General features: G+C 32.9%; 1 protein-coding gene across 1 annotated transcript in view; it reads left to right on the forward strand.

Annotated features, from left to right (window-relative positions):
- Positions 1-1,050: 1,050 nt before the first annotated feature.
- Positions 1,051-21,829, forward strand: part of LOC110102061 (zinc finger CCCH domain-containing protein 62) — a 36,455-nt gene continuing 15,676 nt past the window's right edge. Inside the window, exons 1-3 of the mRNA XM_020830234.2 lie at positions 1,051-1,464; positions 1,580-1,686; positions 1,830-1,947. Of these exons, the coding sequence (XP_020685893.1) occupies positions 1,199-1,464; positions 1,580-1,686; positions 1,830-1,947 (491 nt within the window). The 5' untranslated portion in view covers positions 1,051-1,198. The remainder of the gene's footprint in view (positions 1,465-1,579; positions 1,687-1,829; positions 1,948-21,829) is intronic.

Consider the following 21,829-nt stretch of genomic DNA (forward strand, 5'->3'; position numbering starts at 1 on the left):
AATGCCCCTATTTAATCTCATTATAATGTTTTACTTTATTTTTTTATTCCACCAATTTATCTTGAAGTCCAAAACTAATAAGTGATGTTGAGTATATAAACTTTCACTTTGAATGACTTTACAATATGTAATCTAAATGATATATATATATATATATATATAAGAAAATAATTAATATGAGTTTTACTATGTCAGTTCTTATAATTGATCAATGCTCATCTCTTCTCCTAAATAAAGTAGTAAAAATTACAAAATTATAAGCTATAGATAAATCTAATATAATCTTATCATCTTTATTAGTTGCTTCAAACTTAAAACTACCATTAATTTTTTTAAATTTTCTATCACTCTATCAATATGTTTATTTAAATATCCACAAATAAAAATTCTATTTTCAAGAGGTATCATTTTAATTAATTTCTCACTTCATAATACGAAAAATTAAATCAGATTTTCCACAATATAAAATTATAAAATAAAGTAATTTATATTCCTTAAAATATTTCAAACCACTTTATTCATTGATGGACATTCATTATAGGAAACAAATTCATTGGGAAATATTAGGAATAACAAATACATTCAAATATTTCTAATTTTAAGACCAATTCTTATAATTTAAAATATTAAAGATTTTTTTATTAATATTTTTAATTAAGATAACATCAATCCATAATTTTATTTTATTTTATTTAAATATGTTCTAATTCTTAATATTTATTTTATCTTTTCGTTGGAGTAGTCAGCTCTTCGCGTCGAGAAATTATTACATGCGGAGTCCGGGCATAGAGTTAACGTCCGGATTCTTGCGTATTTACTGAATATTTATTGAGTATTTGTTGAGTATTTATTAAATATTTTTGTTGAATATTTATTATATATTTACTGCATATTTACGAAGTATTTACTGTATATTTACTAAGTATTAAATATACAATAAATATTCAAAAAATATTTAATAAATAAATAAAAATATTCAATAATAAATAATTAACAAATATCCAATAATATAAAAAATCAAATTTTAAACCGTATGAACATTTCATTGGACTCCTCTACGTCACTCCGCACTTAGCGCCACCCGGCAAAGTATACTTTGCCCTGCGCTCGAGTCCGTTAAAATTGGGCGTGCTGTCTTCATTAGCTTAAACTTCGTACTCCGATTTGTTCGCCGGAGAAATTGGCTGCCGCCAATTCTATGTCGAAGGCGAAGCAAGCTATCTTAAATTCCTACTCAGACAATGTTGTAGAAGATGATGAAGACGAAGAAGAAAGCAGTTCTTATCTAGGGCAAACAGATGAAGACGACAACGAAAGCGAAGAGGAGGAAGAAGAGCTAGAAAGCCTGGAAGAGGATTATGAAGACGAGGAGTCAGATTCAGATCAGGAAGGAGACGTTGAATCCGATGGGTGTTCTGATGAGGATGATGATGAGGACGAGGATGAGTACTACGAGTCCATTAGGTCTCATCTTTCCTTTGCTTCACATTTATCTGTTATTGTGAAGTATAGCCTACAGTGGAGTGTGCTTATTATTGGTTGTCTTGATGATGTTTACGGATTTTGGCTGGATAAGCAGCGATGACGAGAGCAATGAGGACGATGGCGACAAAGTTTGTGATTGGAAAGAGGGTAAACCGACAGATAAAGATCATTGTGACAAAGTTGTCAATCTTCTTCGCCAAAGTAATTTTTATCAAACCTTTCCTCAATCATATATCTCAAAGAAGCTCCTCTTACGAGATATGCTGTGCTGAATTAAGATGAATAATGATGCTGGCTTATTATTCAAGCTATTTTAACTTTCTTTGCTAATTTTTGCCATACAGGAAGCAAAAAATTGGATGTACTGAAGTTGGAAGAGTGCAAAGCCTATTTGAGAAAGCACGATCTTATGATAAGTGGTACAAAAGAGACATGCATCCGAAGAATTATTGAGCACTGGAGGTTAGTATGGAGTTACCTTTGAGAATTATTGGGGCTGCCTGGATCTCCATTTCTTATGAACTGTTGAGTTCTGCTGGAAATGATGGACTTGAAAATTCTCAGGGCTATGAACTTTCTTTTTTAAACAATTGATAAATTACCTTAGGTGAAATTGATTTTATTTTTATTTTTATTTTCATATCATGTGCCTATATTAAGATCCCATATTATCATTTAATGACCTTTTTCAACTCTATCGATGTATAATGTGAAGTCTTGAGCATTGGAAGTTTGTGTTTGATGATGCGCTTGAAGTCTGTCCAGTTTTTTTGTTCTTGCATGTTGTTTAGTTAGTTGGAATAACTTTGGAGGCCGAGTATTACAAGGTCTGTTGAAATTCCTTTGAAAATTGTAAATAAATTTCCTGTTAGATTTTTTAGTCACACAAAGATGCAGTTGTGTTGAGCATGATGTTAATTGTGAGAGCGTTGAAACTAGCCAGCTCAATATAAATTGATTGATAGTATTGCATAAGCTTATGGACTATTGATTCAAAATACACCAAAGCACCACTACAAATGTCCACAATAAAGATATGGTGGGGTAAATAGATCTATGCTAGCTACTAATTTGTGCATAATAATATAGATCTCTCTCTACCAAAGTTTGGACTAGAGCATGTAATAAAACATCTACAACATGAATATTCAAGAAATCAACATAAATAAGCAAACGTGTAAGAAAGTAAATCTAAATCATAAAGCAAGTTTTACACAAATATTTTTACATGGTTCAGTACCTAAACCAACTTATATCCACGCTTAAGCCCTCCCTTTGCTTCGGATTAGACTACGTAAATTTCCACCACAATTTAAACTCATTTATTTCAAGAAATAGGTGGAGAAACCTTCACACAATTTTGATTCAAGGGCTAGAAAATAGTGCTTGTTCCAACAAAAGTTCCTCACTAAGACAAGCTTTATATCTGAAGCTTCTTCAAGTCTCACTAGAACAACCACAACATTATTATATAGAAACGCCAATCAAAATCTTTTAAGGTTTTGATGGTGACCTATGGCTTTCTCCTAACAAATCTACACATTCAATCTCTATAATAGATTGCAAAAGATACAATGTAAAATAACATACTAGAAAGCTAGAGAGATTGATGGACACTATCTCCACAAGAATGCCCCAAGTAGATTTGATTATTTATCAACACTTGATTTTTCCTCCTAATTTTTTCCCAACAAGATCATGAAAGCTCTTTACCTCTTGAAAAATTTTCACAGTATGGGAGAGGTTTGAACTCGTGACTTTAGTAACAATTCTCAAAGCCGTATCACTTGATTTTTCTTTTACATTTTTTCTTCAAAACATCTAGTATTTATAGGTACAAAAGAACAACCACAACAGTATGATATAGAAACGCCAATCAAAATCTTTCAAGGTTTTGATGGTGACCTATATTTTTCTCCTAACAAATCTACACATTCAATCTCTATAATAGATTGCAAAAGATACAATGTAAAATAACATACTAGAAAGCTAGAGAGATTGATGGACATCTATCTCCACAAGAATGCCCCAAGTAGCTTTGATTATTTATCAACACTTGATTTTTCCTCTTAATTTTCTTCCAACAAGATCTTGAAAGCTCTTTACGTCTTGAAAATTTATCATCGCATGGGAGATGTTTGAACTCGCGACTATAGTAACAATTCTCAAAACCTTATCACTTGAGTTTTCCTTTACATTTTTTCTTCAAACATCTAATATTTATAGGTACAAAAGCCCTATCAAAATATACCAAAAGATGCCTAAAAAATCTTTCTAAAACGCCTTTCCAACAACTAGCAAAACTAACCCTTATTGTGCTTGGAAGTAGACCTCAATATGGTCAAATTGGTGTGGCTTCGATGTTCAGTATTTTGGCCAAATCTCGAAGGAAAGAACTAGTATTTGTAAAAATCCTAATATTTGTTAATATAAAGCATATTAATATGATATAAAAATTTGTATATAAAAAACTTAATGAATCCAATGGAATTTGAATCAAGCCCAAATTTATTAAGTATAATATAGTTACTTTATTAATCCTACTTATTACATCATTATCATAAAATTTTGATTGTGTTAAATGAGCTAAAAAAATCTAATTTTTTTTGAACAAACATAAATATATTAATAAGCTGCCATAGAAGTTTTAAGCAAAAATAAAATTTTAAACATATTAAGTGTTTATACGCTATAAGTTAATTATTCTAAATAATATAATTAGCTTTTTATTTACATGTAAATATCAAATTTAATGGTATAATTATAAAATTTTTCACTTCAATTTTCTAATTATAGTATTAATCATTTCTAAAAATCAATTTGGATTCATGCTGGGTAGGTTTGCTATGAAAACTATACATATATTGAGAGGTTTAATGGTGAATTTTTGAGAGAATAAGGAGGATCTACATATGATATTTATTGATTTAAAGAAAGCATATGATAAAGTTCCAAGAGAAGTGATATGGAGAGTTCTAGAAAAGGGGTTAATAATGCCTATATTTAACTCATTAAGCATATGTATGCAGGAGCTATTACTTGTGTTTAAACACAAGGTGGTTTGACCAAGTATTAGCCTATTTTAGTTGGATTACATCAAGGATCAACCTTAAGCCCATATCTTTTTGCTTTAGTCATGGATGTTCTCATTGGACATTTGCAAGAGGTTGTACCCTGGTGTTTACTTGATGTTGATGATATTCTTTTTGTTGATAAGACTAGAGTGGGAATTGAAGGTAAATATGGATTATGGAGGTCAAGGTTTAAAATTGCGTAATCGGGTATTGAGGTATTTTTTGTTCGTGAGGCGAGGCGTAAGCCTCAAAGCATTTTGAGGCGTAAGTTTCAAAATAAAAAAATTGCGTAAACATAAAATGAGAAATTTTGTATACTAATGAGTAAATAATATATAAAATATAAAAATGCATAACATAAATAGCAATGACATTGACATATCACATAAGAACTCACTAGTCATCAGCACTATCACTACTCATCAGTCATCACTAAGTGGGTCTTTATTTGAATCATCATTATGATGAACTGCTCTATACTCTTCCTCCTCTCCTATAGAGTCCAATGTCTCCCAATCAGCTCATTCCTCATTATCAGTTATCATCCTCTTCCCTAAATATTTTTGAAGAATATCATAATGAATAATAGTGTAATACATTAATAAAAGTCTAAAAAAACTATATTATTTATATACCTTTTTTGATTTATTCTTGAGTTGTGGTGGATGTAGATGCTTTAAGACCATCAAATAAATCAACATTTAAATCTTCATCTTATAATTCAAACGACATCACTTCAACTTCATCATCTACAAATTTCTCATCATCAGATGTCACATCCTCACAAAGCAAAGGATCTTCATCATCCATTAATCCTTTTTTCTTCAAATTTCTATCTCTAAGTCTCATATTGTACATAATGTACATCAGTGAATTCATCCCCAATGTCGACAAGTGATTTCTCCTCTTTGTATGTACTTGGTTGTAGGTACCCCAATTTCTTTCACAGCTAGATGAAGAGCATGTCAAGCCCAAAACTTTCACAGCAAAACACTGCAATTCTGGAGTTTCATCACCAAATTGAATCCACCACTCAACTGGAGATTGTTTGACAATTGTATCTTTTGCTTATTGTAATCCAAAAAAGCTTTCTTTGTTCCTAAAAGGTACCAATTGCATGTAAGCATTTGATCTTTCAGTTGTATCACTTATTATACGATTCACGCAATGATACAATCCCAACTTTATTTCATGGTTTGTAGACTTGTTTTCTGCATATTGATACTGAGGGTTTAGGTAATAGTCAGCTGCATGCAAGTGTCGGTGAAGCTGTAGCTCCCATCTATCATTAATAATATTCCAAATTTCCCTAAAGCTTCCCTCATTGCCTCCTAAGTTGGAGGCAATCATCTCTTTGGCTTCATCCATGGCATTGTAGATGAAACTCATTGCAGGCTTCTTCTCAGCATCCACCATCCTTAAAACATGAACTAAAGGTCTAGTGGTTGTAATGGCATATAAGACACTTTGTCAAAATCTGTCATTTAAAACAATCTTTCTAATCTCTTTTACCTCAGTCTTCTTCGCCCAAGCACAACTCAACCACTGTGTAGATGTGAACATAGCCTCTAAAGATTGTCTAGCATCCAACATGCTCTCTAAGATCAAGTAAGCGGTGACAAATCTTGTTGTTGCTGCCCTTAGAATTTCTTTCTTAAAAAATTTTCTCATTAGAACTAGAACTCAAGGTGGTTGTAAATAAACTTGGTTATTTTTTTTAGTAAGTGCATTTTTATGTTGAGGTAGCTCCCCAAGCTTCTCAAGAATCAGATCTATGCAATGTGCAGCATATGGAGTCAAGTACAGATGTTTCCTCTTCTCCATAAGTTTTTTACCTGCAGTCTTATAAGAACTTGCATTATCTGTCACAACTTGTACAATCAAATGTTCTTCAACCTCATCAACAATGCTATCTAATAATTCAAATATGAACTCAGCATCTTTGATCTGGTCAGATGCTTCAATTGACCTTAAAAATACAGTACCATAAGTATTATTAATGAGGATGTTGATCTTTTATGTTTGATATCAGACCACCAATCTGACATAATTGTTAGTCCTATTTGGGTCCAAGTCATCTTAATTTTTTCGATACTTTTATCAATGCTTTCCAACTCCTTCAAAATTCATGTTCTCAAATCATACATGGTTGGAGGTTTGAACCCTCTCCCAAATGCTCCAACTGAACGAATCATGTTGTAATAAGCAGGTGATGTTGCAACATTAAATGGAATTGCATTTTCGTAGAAGAATCTGCCTATATCCTTACACACTCTTCTCCGTGCCTCCCTTGCATTTTCTAGGGTCATCTTCTGTGTAGCAGGAGGCCTATCCTCGGATGTGTCAACCATATAATGATCCATAGGCTCTCTAGTACCCCTAGATGAAATGGGCTTCATCGAAGAAGACGAATCCCTAACGCTGCGCTCACTCCCGTAGTAAGATCCAACATCAACTTTGTCCTCAAATTACTTTTGTGCATGGTGTTTTGACGTGGTAGACTTATTCATGTATGACTTTATCTCAACCCTTACAATATCAGGAACTTTGGAGCATGGAGCAACATTTTTGTGAGATCCTAAAAGGTGTTCTTTTATCCTAGTCACACCACCTTTCACAAATTTATCACAGTAATTGCATTTTAGATAGATATATGTTTTATCACTTCCTCCTACATCCACTTGAGTGCTATGTTTTCATGCTGGATCTTTTCTATGATCTGATGCAGCTTTATCCTTATTTCTGATCATCTTTTATGAGAAAAATAGGAAGTAAATCCTAACTCCAATCACGAATAAGAAGAGCTTAAAGCAGTAGGTCGGAGGAAGCAGCAGCCTCAAACAGAAGCGGCCGGACGGAGAAGACAGCAGCCCAACTCGCAGTAGAAGAAACCTCCAAGCAAAAGGCGAAGAGTAACTCTCGTTGCTTCAACACTTAAACCCCGGTAAAGGTTTAAGTCGTTGTGTTGTGTCTTTATGAATATGTCGAGCCGTCGAGGAAGCAGAACACTGCGTACACTATGCATATTTTTTACGTACGTAATGCGTATGCAATGTGTATTTTGTAAAACTATTTTTAAAGTATTTGTAAATTAGCAATAGGAGCAGTTGTAACTTAATGCATGATTTTATATTAATAATTAATAAAAGATATAATTTTCTGTGTACTGGATGTGTTCAGTATTATATTGTGCATAATCTCTGCGTATATTATGCGTAATTCTTGCGTATATCGTGCGTACTCTATGCGTATTCTGTGCGCACTCTCTGATATTCATTGCGTATTTTAAAAAATAAAAAATAATTAAAAAGTTTTTTTTCCTTTAAACAATAAATAATGTCTATGTATAAAATAAAAAAAATATAAGGAACCAATTAAAAGAATATTAATAACAATTACAAGAGAACATATATATATTCTATGAAAAAAATTCAATCAAAAGAATTTTAGATGTAGGGGTCAAGGTGCCTTGCTTTCTTGGTCTCCGCACATGATTATACAAACAGAAGGAATGCAGCCTCAGACTCAAGGAAATATTTTTTACTTCAGAAATAAGTCTAAGGCTTTTGGTAGTTTGTGATTCATTTTAGGATAAGGATTATTTAGTTTTTTAATTCTTACGATTTTGAAATCTACTTAGTTATCCTCATCCTCAAAAGAATCACAAACTAACAGCAGCCTTAGATTTAGTTTATGAAGTAAAAAATCTTACCTTATGTCTAAGCTGCATTCATTCTGTTTGCATAATCATGAGTTCCCTAAGCCAAGCGTTCCATTATTATATAGTGGGAATTTGAATATTGAACAAGAGTGAGCAATAAAATGATAATAAAGGCTCATAAAATTTCAACCAACCCTCCCAACCATATGTGTCACCTGTCAGTCCACAGCTAACTAAAATTTACTCATGTCACGGCCCGTCAGTTCATATAAATTTATCTACTAAAACATTTAATAAAAATTTATAAATATGGATAACTGCGTAATGTATGCGTGTATTATGTGTATTGTATGCATAAATTCTGCATACTCTATGCGTATATTATGTGTAATTGATACGTACTCTATACATATGATCTGCGTATTTTAAAAAAAAATAAAAAAAAATTATTAAAAAAAGTTGTTTTCCTTTAAACTATAAAGAATGTATGCATAATGCATGCGTAATGTATGCGTCTTTTGTGCGTGCGTTATGCGTATTCTTAAAAAATATTAAAAAAATAGTTATAAAATTATTTTTTTCTTTAAACAAAAAAGAATGTTTAATACTAAACCTTAAACTTAAATGTCAAACTCTAAAACCTTTTTAAACATCACATTCCTTATTCCTCATCCTTAAATACTATCCACCAAGATCCCTAAATCCTTTGTGCTTGTTCAAATATATTCAAAACTAGAAAATAAAATCATAATAATCACATTGAGTTTAAAGTATAATAATAAATCTAATTTCAATGTGTAAAACATATTCTTCATCATTTTATTGTAAATAATCTAAAAATAAAGATCTATTATATTAATTAAAATATATAATAGAAATTTAAAAATATGGATAGTTGCGTAATGTATGTGTAATATATGCGTCTTTTGTGCATGCATTATGCGTATTCTTGAAAAACATTAAAAAACAGTTATAAAATTATTTTTTCCTTTAAACAAAAAAGAATGTCTAACACTAAACCTTAAACGCAAATGCCAAACATTAAAATACTTTTAAATATCATATTCTTTATTCCTCATCCTTATATACTATCCATCAAGATCCCTAAACCCTTTGTACTTGTTCAAATACATTCAAGACTAGAAAATGAAATTATAATAATCACATTGAGTCTAAAGTGTAATAATAAATTTAATTTCAATGTGTAAAACATATTTCTCATCATTTTAATATAAATAATCTAAAAATAAAGATCTATTATATTAATTAAAACATTTAATATAAATTTAAAAATATGGATAGCTGCGTTTATGCGTGTATTATGCGTAATGTATGCGTCTTTTGTGCGTGCGTTATGCGTATTTTAAAAAAATATTAAAAAAACAGTTATAAAATTATTTTTTCCTTTAAACAAAAAAGAATGTCTAACACTAAACCTTAAACACAAATGTCAAATACTAAAATCCTTTTAAGCAGTACGTTGTGTACTCTATGCCTATGATATGCTTATGATATGCATGATTTATGCGTTCTATCTGCTTATGATATGCGTGATTTATGCGTATGATTATTAAATAAGTTTTTTTTTTCATCAAATCAATGTAAACAACATTTATACACATAATAAACTCTATATGGGGCTGTTTGGTTGCCTGAAAAAAAAAATGCAGTATAAAGTAAATGCAATGTATTATGAATACTTTGAGACTGTTTGGTTGTTTGCAAAATAAACACAGGATAATTGTTTCCCTTGTTTGGTTAGGTAGAACCAGAGTAAAGTAAAAGCGGTTTTTTTATAATAATTTATTTTTACACCTCTAATTTGAGTTTGAGCTTAATTAATTAATTATGATGACAAGGACTTCATTTGGGACGACTTTCTTATTGATTCTTAAAACAACTTTTCAATTTTAAATTTTTAATTTTTACATTTACACTGAAAAATGGCTTTAAGAAGCAATAAAAAAATCATCCCAAACTAAATTTAAGTTTTCATTTGGGACAACTTTTTTATTGCTTTCTAAAACAGCTTCTTACTACATAAAATTTTGTTCAAAAAAATTTTGTATCAAAAATTACTTTAAAAAACAGTAAGAAAGCCGTCGATAACAAAAGCTAAGGCTTCATTTCATACAATTTTCTAACTATTTCATTAAAGAATGTTTTTAGTACAAAATGTTTTAAAAGAAAATTCAAAATACCCTCGACATAAGTGATAATTTTACTAAAAAAGTTACCAAAATTTCAAAATTTCTTCAGACAAATTAATGCTATAAACTCTCTAACATCGAATATTATCATCTTTAGCTTTAAATTTGAGTCAGGTTCATTTTTTTTGTAATTTTACATCAAATAATTATGATTTAACTTGTTGATAATGTTTTCCCTCAATATATCGTAAGCAAATAGGTTTTACAAACAATGTGAAAAATTGTTATTTTCCTAATGATTTACAAAAGATTTTATATGCAAATTCTATCCTACACTTTGGCATGTCTTCTTGCCAACTTGTACTATAGTTGGTCTGTTTTGGCACAGTGTTGCCTTCAAGACTTATCATTTCCATATATTTACAGACATACATTTTGCAATCTATATAGTTGGTCTGTTTTGGCACACCTTTAATGGTAGAAAGCTTTCATTTTTTGATATCACTATCAAAAGTTTCTTTCGTATCAGAATATAGGGCTTTAATTTGAAAAATACGTAGAGCAAGGATTAGTTATGTAAGTTTTTGAAAAATTGAAGAGTTCATCAGTTTCATGATTTCATTTAACACTTACGATTTTTAGAATAACAAGCTTATACTATTTGACGCGGTGGGGCAACGAGTCATAAAATTTCCACCTTTGTTCTTTCAGCAAACCAACCAGAAGGATTCAGTACGAGGATTCAATGATTGGTTGTAATAAAATATTGTTTGAAGTAACAAAAAGTTCAGTTATATGGTCGATTTGCAATCTGGATAATTTATTCCTTTGTTATTCTGCAAGTGTAAGAAGTAAATGTAAGAAATAGAAAACAAATATTAAAACTGGTTAAACTGATTAACTGAATACTACGTTGCTAACCCAATAGACTAGTGAAATGTATAGAAATTTATGGTACTTGTCAGACATAAGGTTATACTTCTCATTTAACAAAAGGGCAAAAATATCTACATGTTCATTGCCTAAATAAATAAGATATTAAGTTTAAGAGGCTTTAAAGAAAATGAAGGGTGGAAAAGCTGTTGGACTTGATGATATTCCAATAGAGGTGTGGAAATACTTTGGAGATGAAGGAATTTCTTGGCTTACTAAACTTTTTAAAACTAATTTGAAGACTAAAAAGATGCCAGATGAGTGGAGAATGAGTATGTTAATTCCTATTTTTAAGAATAAAGGTGATGCATAAGATTATGCGAATTATAGAGGTATTAAGTTAATATGTCATACTTTAAAACTATGGGAGCGAGTTATGGAGCATAGGTTGCGACGTGATATTAATGTTTCTCAAAATCAATTTGGATTCATGCCGGGTAGGTCGACTATGGAAGCCATACATTTATTAAGAGGCTTGATGGAGAAATATAGAGAAAATAAGGAGGATCTACATATGATATTTATTGATTTAGAAAAAGCATATGATAAAGTTCCAAGAGAAGTGCTATGGAGAGTTCTTGAAAAGAAAGGAGTCAATAATGCTTATATTCAAATCATTAAAGATATGTTTGCAGGAGCAATTACTTGTGTTCAAACACAAGGTGGATTGACCAAGTATTTCTCTATTTCAGTTGGGTTACATCAAGGATCAGCCTTAAGCCCATATCTTTTTGCTTTAGTCTTGGATGTTCTCAGTAGACATTTGCAAGAGGATGTACCTTGGTGTATGCTTTTTGCTGATGATATTCTTCTTGTTGATAAGACTAGAGAGGGAGTTGAAGGTAAACTTGAATTACGGAGGTCAACCTTAGAGTGTAAAGGTTTTCGCTTGAGTAGATCTAAAACGGAATATATGGAGTGTAATTTTAGTAGTAATATACCTAGTGAGGGGATTGTGACTTTGGACGATCAAGTCATTAATAAGAGTACACGTTTTAGATATCTTGGATCAATTGTTCAGAGTGATGGTGAAATAGATGGGGATATTATCAGCAGAATTCAAGTTGGATGGTTGAAGTGGATGAATGCATCGGGTTTGTTATGTGATAGAAATGTACCCCTCAAACTTAAGAGAAAATTCTATAAGATGGTAGTTAGGCCTGCAATGCTTTATGGTGCCGAATGTTGGCCATTAAAAGAGAAACATAATACTAAGTTAAGTGTGGCAGAGATGAGGATGCTCAGGTGGATGAGTGGCTTTACCCTTAGAGATAGGACACGAAATGAGCATATACGTGAAAAGGTTGGAGTAGCTCCAGTAGAATATAAGATTAGAGAGATTCTCCTTAGATGGTTTGGTCACATAAAACGGCGGCCTTTCGATGACCCGGTTAGGAGAGTAGAGGTATTAGATTTGACTTATGTTAAAAAAGATAGGGGTAGACCTAAAAAGACTTGGTTAGAAAATATTAGGAATGATATTTCTTTATTGGATTTAAACGAGAATTTGACTTTTAATAGGACAATAGAGAAAAAGGATTCATGTAGCCGACCCTACGTAGTGGGATAAAGGCTTGATGTTGTTGTTGTTGTTCATTTTCTAAATAACTGTCGCTTAATAACTCATCAATGTCAGCTTTAGAAATAAGAAGGTTATAAAAAAAGACATTATCGTCCCTGCAAAAAAATAAAAATAAAAATAAAATATGCAAAAAATTCACGTAGAATACGAATATCATACACATATTATACGTATACCATACGCATAACATACGCATACCATACACATAACATAAGCATACCAACGCATATCATACGTAAAACTAATAGAATTATGAGTTCATAACAGTTGCAGTTTTTATCTTTGATTGAACTTTTTCAAGCATTCATACATAAAATTTCTCTTCTCAGAACTCAAACTCAGAATACCTTTGTAATTTCTATTTCATTTGCATAATCAGGAATTATTTGAATGTCATCTACTGGTAGTGGTTCATTTGGATTTGGGTATAGAATTAGTTGCATTTCGGCTAGTATTGGTTCATTTTGGGGGATTGGCTCATTTTGGGGGATTGATTTATTGGGGGAGTGATATCTGATTTATATTTCTTATTGGAAGATAAAGAGTAGCTAACATATCGTTTATAATGAAATATTTTGCTCTAATCAATGTGATTATTGAGCTTGACCTCAATAATTTCAACTCTTTCAGCTAGATCTTTAAACTTTCTGCTCAGTCTACCTTCAAATTCAAGAAAGAGTTTTGTGCAGGTTTCTTTGTAGGATTTGATTATTCTTTCTTGGAGAGAATCCAGTGCTTTAGCAGAAAAACTAAAGTGTAGTTGCTGAGGAGATTGGTGGGGGTCTTGCTGAGGAGGTGGGGTATGATTGGGAGATTTGGGGGGGTTGATGGGTGGATATTTCATGAGGGGAATCAGGGGATGGAGGGCTATCTGATGGATATTTCCTAACATTAAGTAAATCAATTTCAGCCTGGAAAACTCCCTGGAGGACATTAAAAATCTGATTTTTTCTTAGATTAACAAATAAATTAGTGATCACCTCTGTAGTATATACAATATCATCGGCCCATCGTTGAAAATGGGGCCTTTTGTCAGTATACATAGGAGCATGAAAAGAAGTATGCTCTAGAAATCAAATCTGTATAAGATGAAAGAAAATTTTAGCAAATGAATTATAAAAATTAAATAAAATTTTGAATGAATTTAGCAGTTAGCACTTAGCACTCACAATTAACATAGGTACAAAACCGTTGATATAACTTGCTGGCTTTTTATTTGAAATTTTGGAGGATGCCTTATTAAACTCTCAAACTAGAAATTCCCTAATCGAATAAGCCTAGTTTATTGACAAAAAATCATCTGGATTATTTGCTATTCTTTGAAACAATTGAGGAGTTTTAAAGTTGTTAAGTTGAAAAAGTAAATTTGAACATAAATACATGATAAACGTTGTTAACATGGTCTCGGTGTGGGGGTTTGCTTGTTCAACTCCAGTATGTCTGCCTTAATTTTCAATAATATAACTGAAGTATGTGCTAAGGAAAGTCAGGATATTTCTTCTCCTTTATTTGACAGACCAGTAAGAAGGGTCACTTCATCAGCAATGAAAGAAATGGGCTGACCTTTTAGAATAAAGTATTGCTTTGAAATATTCCACCTTGAGATCAGCTCATAAATAAGAGGGACATTTTGCTCAAATCCAAGAAGCTACAAAAATTGTATGATCTTTAAACGTTTCAATGTCCACGATTTCAAGAAAAATTTGCTGAGCAAAATTATCACAGATTGCTCGAAACGTCGAAACATAGCATCGATAGGTAATTGGATGAACATATATCTGAAAAATTAAAAATAAAAATATATAAAATAAGTAAATAAGATACGAATAAAAAACATACAACATACGTATAGAGTACGCACAATATACGCAAAGATCACGCACAATATATGTATATAGTACTCACAACATAAGCACAAGCACGCACATTATAGACACATTATATGTATAAAATACTCAATGTTTATGCCAGCATCCGCACATCCTACGCGCAAATTGACACAAACTACTCTATTTTAAAAGTTCAGGATTTAATTGTTAAAAATTTAAAATTTAGTTAGAGTTTAGGTTTCAAATTTCAACATAAATTCATAAACCTTAAATACAGAAAAAATATGATGGCATCAAAGTATCAAACATTTTAAAAGTTTCGAGAAACAACGTATACGCATAACATAAGCATAAAATATGAAGAACTTCAATACCCTGAACACCTACGCATAGCATAAGCATAAAATACACAGAACTTGAACAGAAAACATGCCCGCAAATTACCTTTCTCTTTGGGGGTGACGACATCTGAGAAGGAACTGAGTGAATGCTTGAAATTGTTCCGGAGTGAATGCTTGAAACGTTTGCTGGAAGTTGAAAATCAAAACGCCGCGTATACTGTGAAATTTTTCTGTCATTTTATATTTACCAGAGTTTAAATGTTGATGCCATGTCGACATCTCACTAAGTAATCCAGGACTCCACGTTGGCAATTGGGGGTCCGAACTGAAAAAAAAATATATTAAGTTAGTTTTTTTAAGAGGCGGCGCCTCAAAAATGTGAGGCGAGGCGCGCCTTATGGTGCACCTCAGTAAACTTGAGGCGTAAGCCTCAAAACCTGAACTTATTGCGTGGGCTTTGAGGCTTAAAGGGATCATATTGCGCTGAGTAGCGCCTTTTGTTGGGCAATTTTAAACCATGATGGAGGTCAACCTTAGAGTCTAATTATTTTCGTTTAAGTTGATTTAAAACTGAATATATTAAGTGTAATTTTAGTAGTAATAAATCTAGTGGAGGATTGTGGATTTGGGCTATCAAGTCATTATTAAGAGTATACGTTTTAGATATCTTATGTCTATTGTTTAGAGTGATGGTGAAATAGATGGAGATATTATTAGTAAAATTCAAGTTGGATGGTTGAAGTGGAGGAATGCATTGGATTTGTTGTTTAATAGTAATGACCCTCTCAAACTAAAGGGAAAATTCTATAAGATGGTGGTGAGATCTATAATGCTTTATAATATAGAATGTTGGCCATTAAAAGAGAAAAATATATTAAGTGTTGTAGAGATGAGGATGCTCAGGTGGATGAGTGGCTTTACTCATAGAGATAACATACTAAACGAGCATATACGTGAAAAGGTTTGAGTAGGTTCAGTGAAAAATATGATTAGAGAGAGTCACCTTAGATGGTTTGGTCACATAAAATGACAGCCTTCGGATGACCTAGTTAGGATAGTAATTATATTAGATTTGCCTTATGTTAAGAAAGGTAGAGGTAGACCTAAAATGACTTGGTTAGAAAATATTAGAAATGACCTTTCTTTATTAGATTTAAATCAGAATTTGAATCTTAATATAACACAATGAAGTAAAGGATTCATGTAGCCGACCCCACGTAGTGGGATAAATGGTTGATGTTGTTATTTTTGTTGTAGTATTAATCATTTTTAAAGTGAAATAAAATTTTAGTTCATGATAACTAATTACGATTATCAATGTAAGTAATAAATATGAATAAATTAGATAATAGAAAATAAATGGCAATAAACTATCTAAATAGAAAATAAATGACTATAAATTAAATAAATAGAATATAAATTAAAATAAATCCTAAAAAGTCATAGATAAATTTAGAATAATACATAAACATAATTTAGTTCAAATTTAACAAAATTATAGGATTTCTTCACTTGTGTTCATCATCCTTGAATCATTTATAAATCAATCTCAATCAATTTACATTGAATATATTCTAAACACTCACTCTAAGCTAAAATTGAATATATTCTAAGCAAACACATTAAGCTAAACAACATTGGATTTTCACTTTTAAATTTAGTCTTCATGAATTCATCTCCTTAAGTCCATCTCCAAACCTAAGAGAAAATAATTAATAGATCATTAGATGAAACAAGCTTGGAAAATTGGGATATATATAGAGAAGCCCATAGGGAGTCTAAGAAAATAATTTATGATGTGAGAAAAAATTGTAGGACCTAATGATATTCTAATAGAAGTGTGAAATTACTTAAGAGATCAAGGAATTTGTTGGCTTACTAAACTCTTTAATATTATTTTGAAAATGAAAAGATGTTAGATGAGTAGAGAAATCGTGTGTTAAGAATAAAAGTGCTGCATTATAGTGTGAAAATTATAGACAAATTAAATTAATTTGTTTTATATTAAAATTATTGGAAAGAGTAATTGAGCATAGATTAAGAAGTTATACTAATGGTTTTCAAAATTAGTTTGGATTAATGCTGGGTAGGTCTACTATGGAAGCTATATATTGTTGAGAGATTTGATGGTGAAGTACAAAGAGAGTTAGGAGGATCTACCTCTGATATTTTGTTGGTTTAGAGAAAGCATATGATAAAGTTTCAAGAGAAGTGCTAAAGGCAGTTCTAGAGAAGAAATGAGTTAATAATGCTTATATTCACGTCATTAAGGATATGTATGCACGAGTTGTTACTAGTGTTCAAACACAAGGTAATTTGACCTAGTAATTTCTTATTTCAGTTTTATTACATCAAGGTGTTTACCTCAAAGACAGAACAAAAAAAAAAAGAAAAAAAGAAGAGAAAATTCGCATCATACCTGTGAAGCCGGCTGTTCATACACTGCGCAAATCCTGCAAAATCCCGCCGTTTGCTACAGTGCCGCAATCTGCAACGGCGTCGAAAATGTCCATTCGCACATGGGCTCGCCTCGATTCCGCTCCTCTCAGCGTCGATAAATAGGGGCCAAAGAGGCTTCAGCTTCTCACTCGCCTCCCACACACTCCCGTTGCTTCCTTCCATGCTCGACTCTTCTCTTTCCCACGACACTCTCGCTGCTCTCGGCTTCTCCCTTCCCAACTCCCGTCGCTGCTCCACCTAAAACCGCGAGCTCTACCCGACCTCCACACTTCCTTCAGCACAAACAGAGAGAGAGAGAGAGAGAGAGATAGAGAGAGGGAGAGAGAGAGAGTTCTCCCTACCTGGAGCCGAGACCCGCCTCCCCTATCCGACTTCACTCGCTCCTCCGACGCCATTCCCTCTTGTCGGATCAGTTTTGATCGGAAGCACGAACAGGAGCTCATGGGTTGTGAAGGTAACTCTCTCCCTTTCATTCGCTTTTGGCCAAATCCCGTGAAATGCCAAAGGGGGAGAGGGATTTTTATTTATTTATTTATTATTATTATTATTATAATTAATTTAAAATTAATTAAAAATTATATTAGTTATAATTAACTTAATTTAATTATAATTAATTGTCATAACATTAATTATTATTAATTATATTTAAATATAATTAATTAATTTTACATTAATTACTTTGATTATAATTAATTAATAATAATTATAATCATTCATAATTAATTTATTTCCACGGTGTCTCACCAACACCAACCGTGCACGTCTTTAGTGACGTGGCGGGTAGGCAGCCTCTTGGTTTTTCCCCTAAAAGGGGGAGACGCCAGAAGGTTGCCAAATTTTTGTCTGAAAAGGACAAGGACTTGAACAAATTTTGAACAAAGGGAAGACATGCTTTGGACTTAAGTGAACGAATAAAAGGAGCTTAATGTGTCTATAATCAAGTGAACAAATGACTTAAACTAAACTCATGCAGTCATAACTTGAACAACTTGGACATGATTTTGAACTTGAAAGACAACGAAGCTTGCATTGAACTTGATTGAATTCAAATACAAAGAACTTTAATTTGAGATTGTAGTTTGGGACAGCTACAAGGACCACTTGAACTCAAGCTCCTCTTTGAACTCAAATCGAACAACAAGAAGTTTGGACTTGAAAATGATACAAGGGAACTTGATTGAACTCATATTGAACTCGGACTTGAACTCTACAAGACAGTAGGGGACTACTTGAACTCAAATGAGTTGAACAAAGAACTAGAACTAACTAGTACTTGTACTCAAATTTGGACTCTAATTTGAGCAAACATGAAGAACCTTCACTCGAATTGAATATCAATCAAACTTGTAAATATAGGACTTGAGCTTGAATGAGCTTTAAAGAGCTAAACTCATAATGACGTGAAATTTGAAATGAACAAGGATCAAATCAATGTTTAAAATTGCGTATTCTGGTATTGAGGCGTTTTTCATTCTTGAGGCGAGGCGTAAGCCTCAAGGCGTTTTGAGGCGTAAGCCTCAAAATCAAAAGATTGCGTAAACATAAAATGATAAATTTTTTATATACTAATGAGTGAATAATATAAAACAAAAAAAAAGCATAAGATATGAAGTGAAATCAAAATATCCCAATAATAAGACAACTTGAAATATAGTTCAACTCAAAATTATATCTTTCACAAATCCCAATATTCTTTTCATTAATATATAATTCCAATTTCTAAAAATAAATAGCAATGACATATCACATAAGAACTTATAAGTCATCAGCACTGTCATCACTAAGGGGTTCTTCATTTGAGTCATCATTATGATGAACTGCTCTCTCCCCTTCCTCCTCTCCTATAGAGTCAAATGTCGGGCATTTACTTCAAGATTTATGTAAGTTTTAATATATATATAGCGTGAGGCGTAAGCCTCATGCCAGTGAGGCGAGGCGGGCCAACCAATTTGAGGCGCAAGCCTCTTAACAAAAACTCAAGGCGTAAGCATCGAGGCGTTTTTTATTGGAATTGCGCAAAGGCGGGCCTCAAGGCGAGCCTCATATTGCGCAATTTTAAACCATGGATCAAATAATTGAGAGTTTGACATTGGATAGATGAATGTCAAAGTGCAGGTTGAGGTTTGTAAGTAACATCAATAAAATGCTGAATATCATTGGTGATGAGCAAAACTCCAAAGTTAAACTTCATGCAAATAACATCTATGTCAATCATGCAATCAAACCTGCAAGCAACGACAATCAACATGCATGAAGAAGTGAATGAATGCAACTAAGTTACCATACAAACACATATATCCCTTGCAAGCAAAAGGTGATTGATTGGCACATCAAGTGTAAATACCTACGAATATGAGATGACCACATTAAAGTGTAAATTCCTACAAGCTACTACAGGGGAACTCTTCACTCTTATAATGATCCTATCTATAAACAACGATAGTGAATGCATCACTAATGTGGTGTATCCTTTATAGGAAAAAGATAAAAAATTGTGGTAAATACAAGGATCTACTATTTGTAATGGAAAATGCATCTCATGCACAATAATATACATAGGCGGGTGATTATCAATAGATGTGGATGTCATAATACTCCTATAATCAATCACCATTCAACATCCAATAAATCTATCACCCTCCTTTGCATGTATAACTACATACGCTGTGTATTATGCATCAATAGTATGGGAGACCTACAAATAAGAGATAGAAGATGGTGACGAATACGAATGATCATTAGTAATGATGAGGGAGTCACCATATACACAAGAATGCTCCTACGGGTGATGATCTATAAAGAATAGTAAAGGCTAAAGTCTCTTTGTAGCCAACAACCATACAGTTGAGGTTAACACACTGGCCCGCTACAAGAAGAGGTGGGACATATTCAGCAAATGCAATCACCTATAGGCTGTCGTATGATACTTGTTATACATACCATCACCTAATTAATACAGAAGACTTCTAGCGGTCATCATCATTTGTAATAAAGGCAGGAGATTAGTTAGTGCACTATGATCTGCCTACAAATATCAATAAATAGTGCACGATAGTCTACCTATACAAAGCAGCAAACAACTGATCCAGAAGCTGCTACTCCACGCCACCGGATCTACGACGTTCTTGGAAACGGACAGAAGGCGTTTTATGAATATTCCAAAATACCCTCGCACATACATTGTAATTTGTGCACACTTAGGTACACTAAAAGAGGGTATATAATCAACATCCGCATGTGCCCCGGCTAGCATGTTATTGGTACACACGTGACGTCTAGGGATGCTGCGCGGGTTGACAAGTGAATCCAGGTTCGAACCCGATCCTTCTATACGGATCAATAGGAGTCGACAGGATTCGAACTATCAAATAAATACATGATTGTGGGGATCGATGTATTTGTTTCAATACATTTATATTAGGCCTTCAAGGCCTACAATTAAGAGAATTCACTAACAAGGGCATGAAGCCTACGAAACTCGATCCTCTGTCGACATCCAGACAGAGTCGACAAGGTTCAAGCTACATTTCAAAATGCGCCAAAACACCTCGATGATGGCCTTGTTAAATGCAGATATCAACCGGAGGAGTTCACAAATATTTTCAAATGTCTCCCAAATATCCAAATGCCTATCAAAATCGAAAACTCCACAAAAATACCAAAATCCAAAAATTTCAAAGATCATCCATAATCCCAAAAATATTTAAAATTGAAATAAACTATCAATCGCTTAAAGCAAAATCCATCCACTCTCCGCAACAGTTTGCTGGGTGGACAAATCAAAATTTACTACTCTAACTCACAAAGAGTCAAATGCCTAGGCGAAGATATTATTAGGATCTATTCTCAAACAAGCTTCTGCCAGTAAGGACGTGGTAAGTGTCCTCTGACCGGCGGTTTGCCGCCAAATGGCACCGCAGGATAAACGGTTATGACCCGGGGCCCTCTGAACCGAGTGGTTTTGCCGCCAAATGGCACCACAGATAGCGGTTATGTTCAGCGCCAATACGCTCCTTATTGGCATCAAATCCTTGAGATATGAATTAATAGGATATGATCGATAGGGCACAAAGCCCTCTGTTAGCTAAGGTGGATTCAGATTTGTCCCTTAGGGAAATATTCAACCCCGGTCTACAAGGTCCTCTTGAACGAAGCAACCCATGGCTTCCGATAAGGATCCTTCTGTCAGGTTGGGTCGACTACCTCCTCTGACTAAGTAGCCCAGGGACTACGATGGCCCGGGATGATCGAGATAGGATCTTGATCGGGTCCATCATCCATTCCCCTACCATCCGCTTTAAGTACTAGGTGGTG

Source organism: Dendrobium catenatum, unplaced genomic scaffold, assembly GCF_001605985.2.
Source record: "Dendrobium catenatum unplaced genomic scaffold, ASM160598v2 fragScaff_scaffold_414, whole genome shotgun sequence".
Classification (NCBI taxonomy): domain Eukaryota; kingdom Viridiplantae; phylum Streptophyta; class Magnoliopsida; order Asparagales; family Orchidaceae; genus Dendrobium; species Dendrobium catenatum.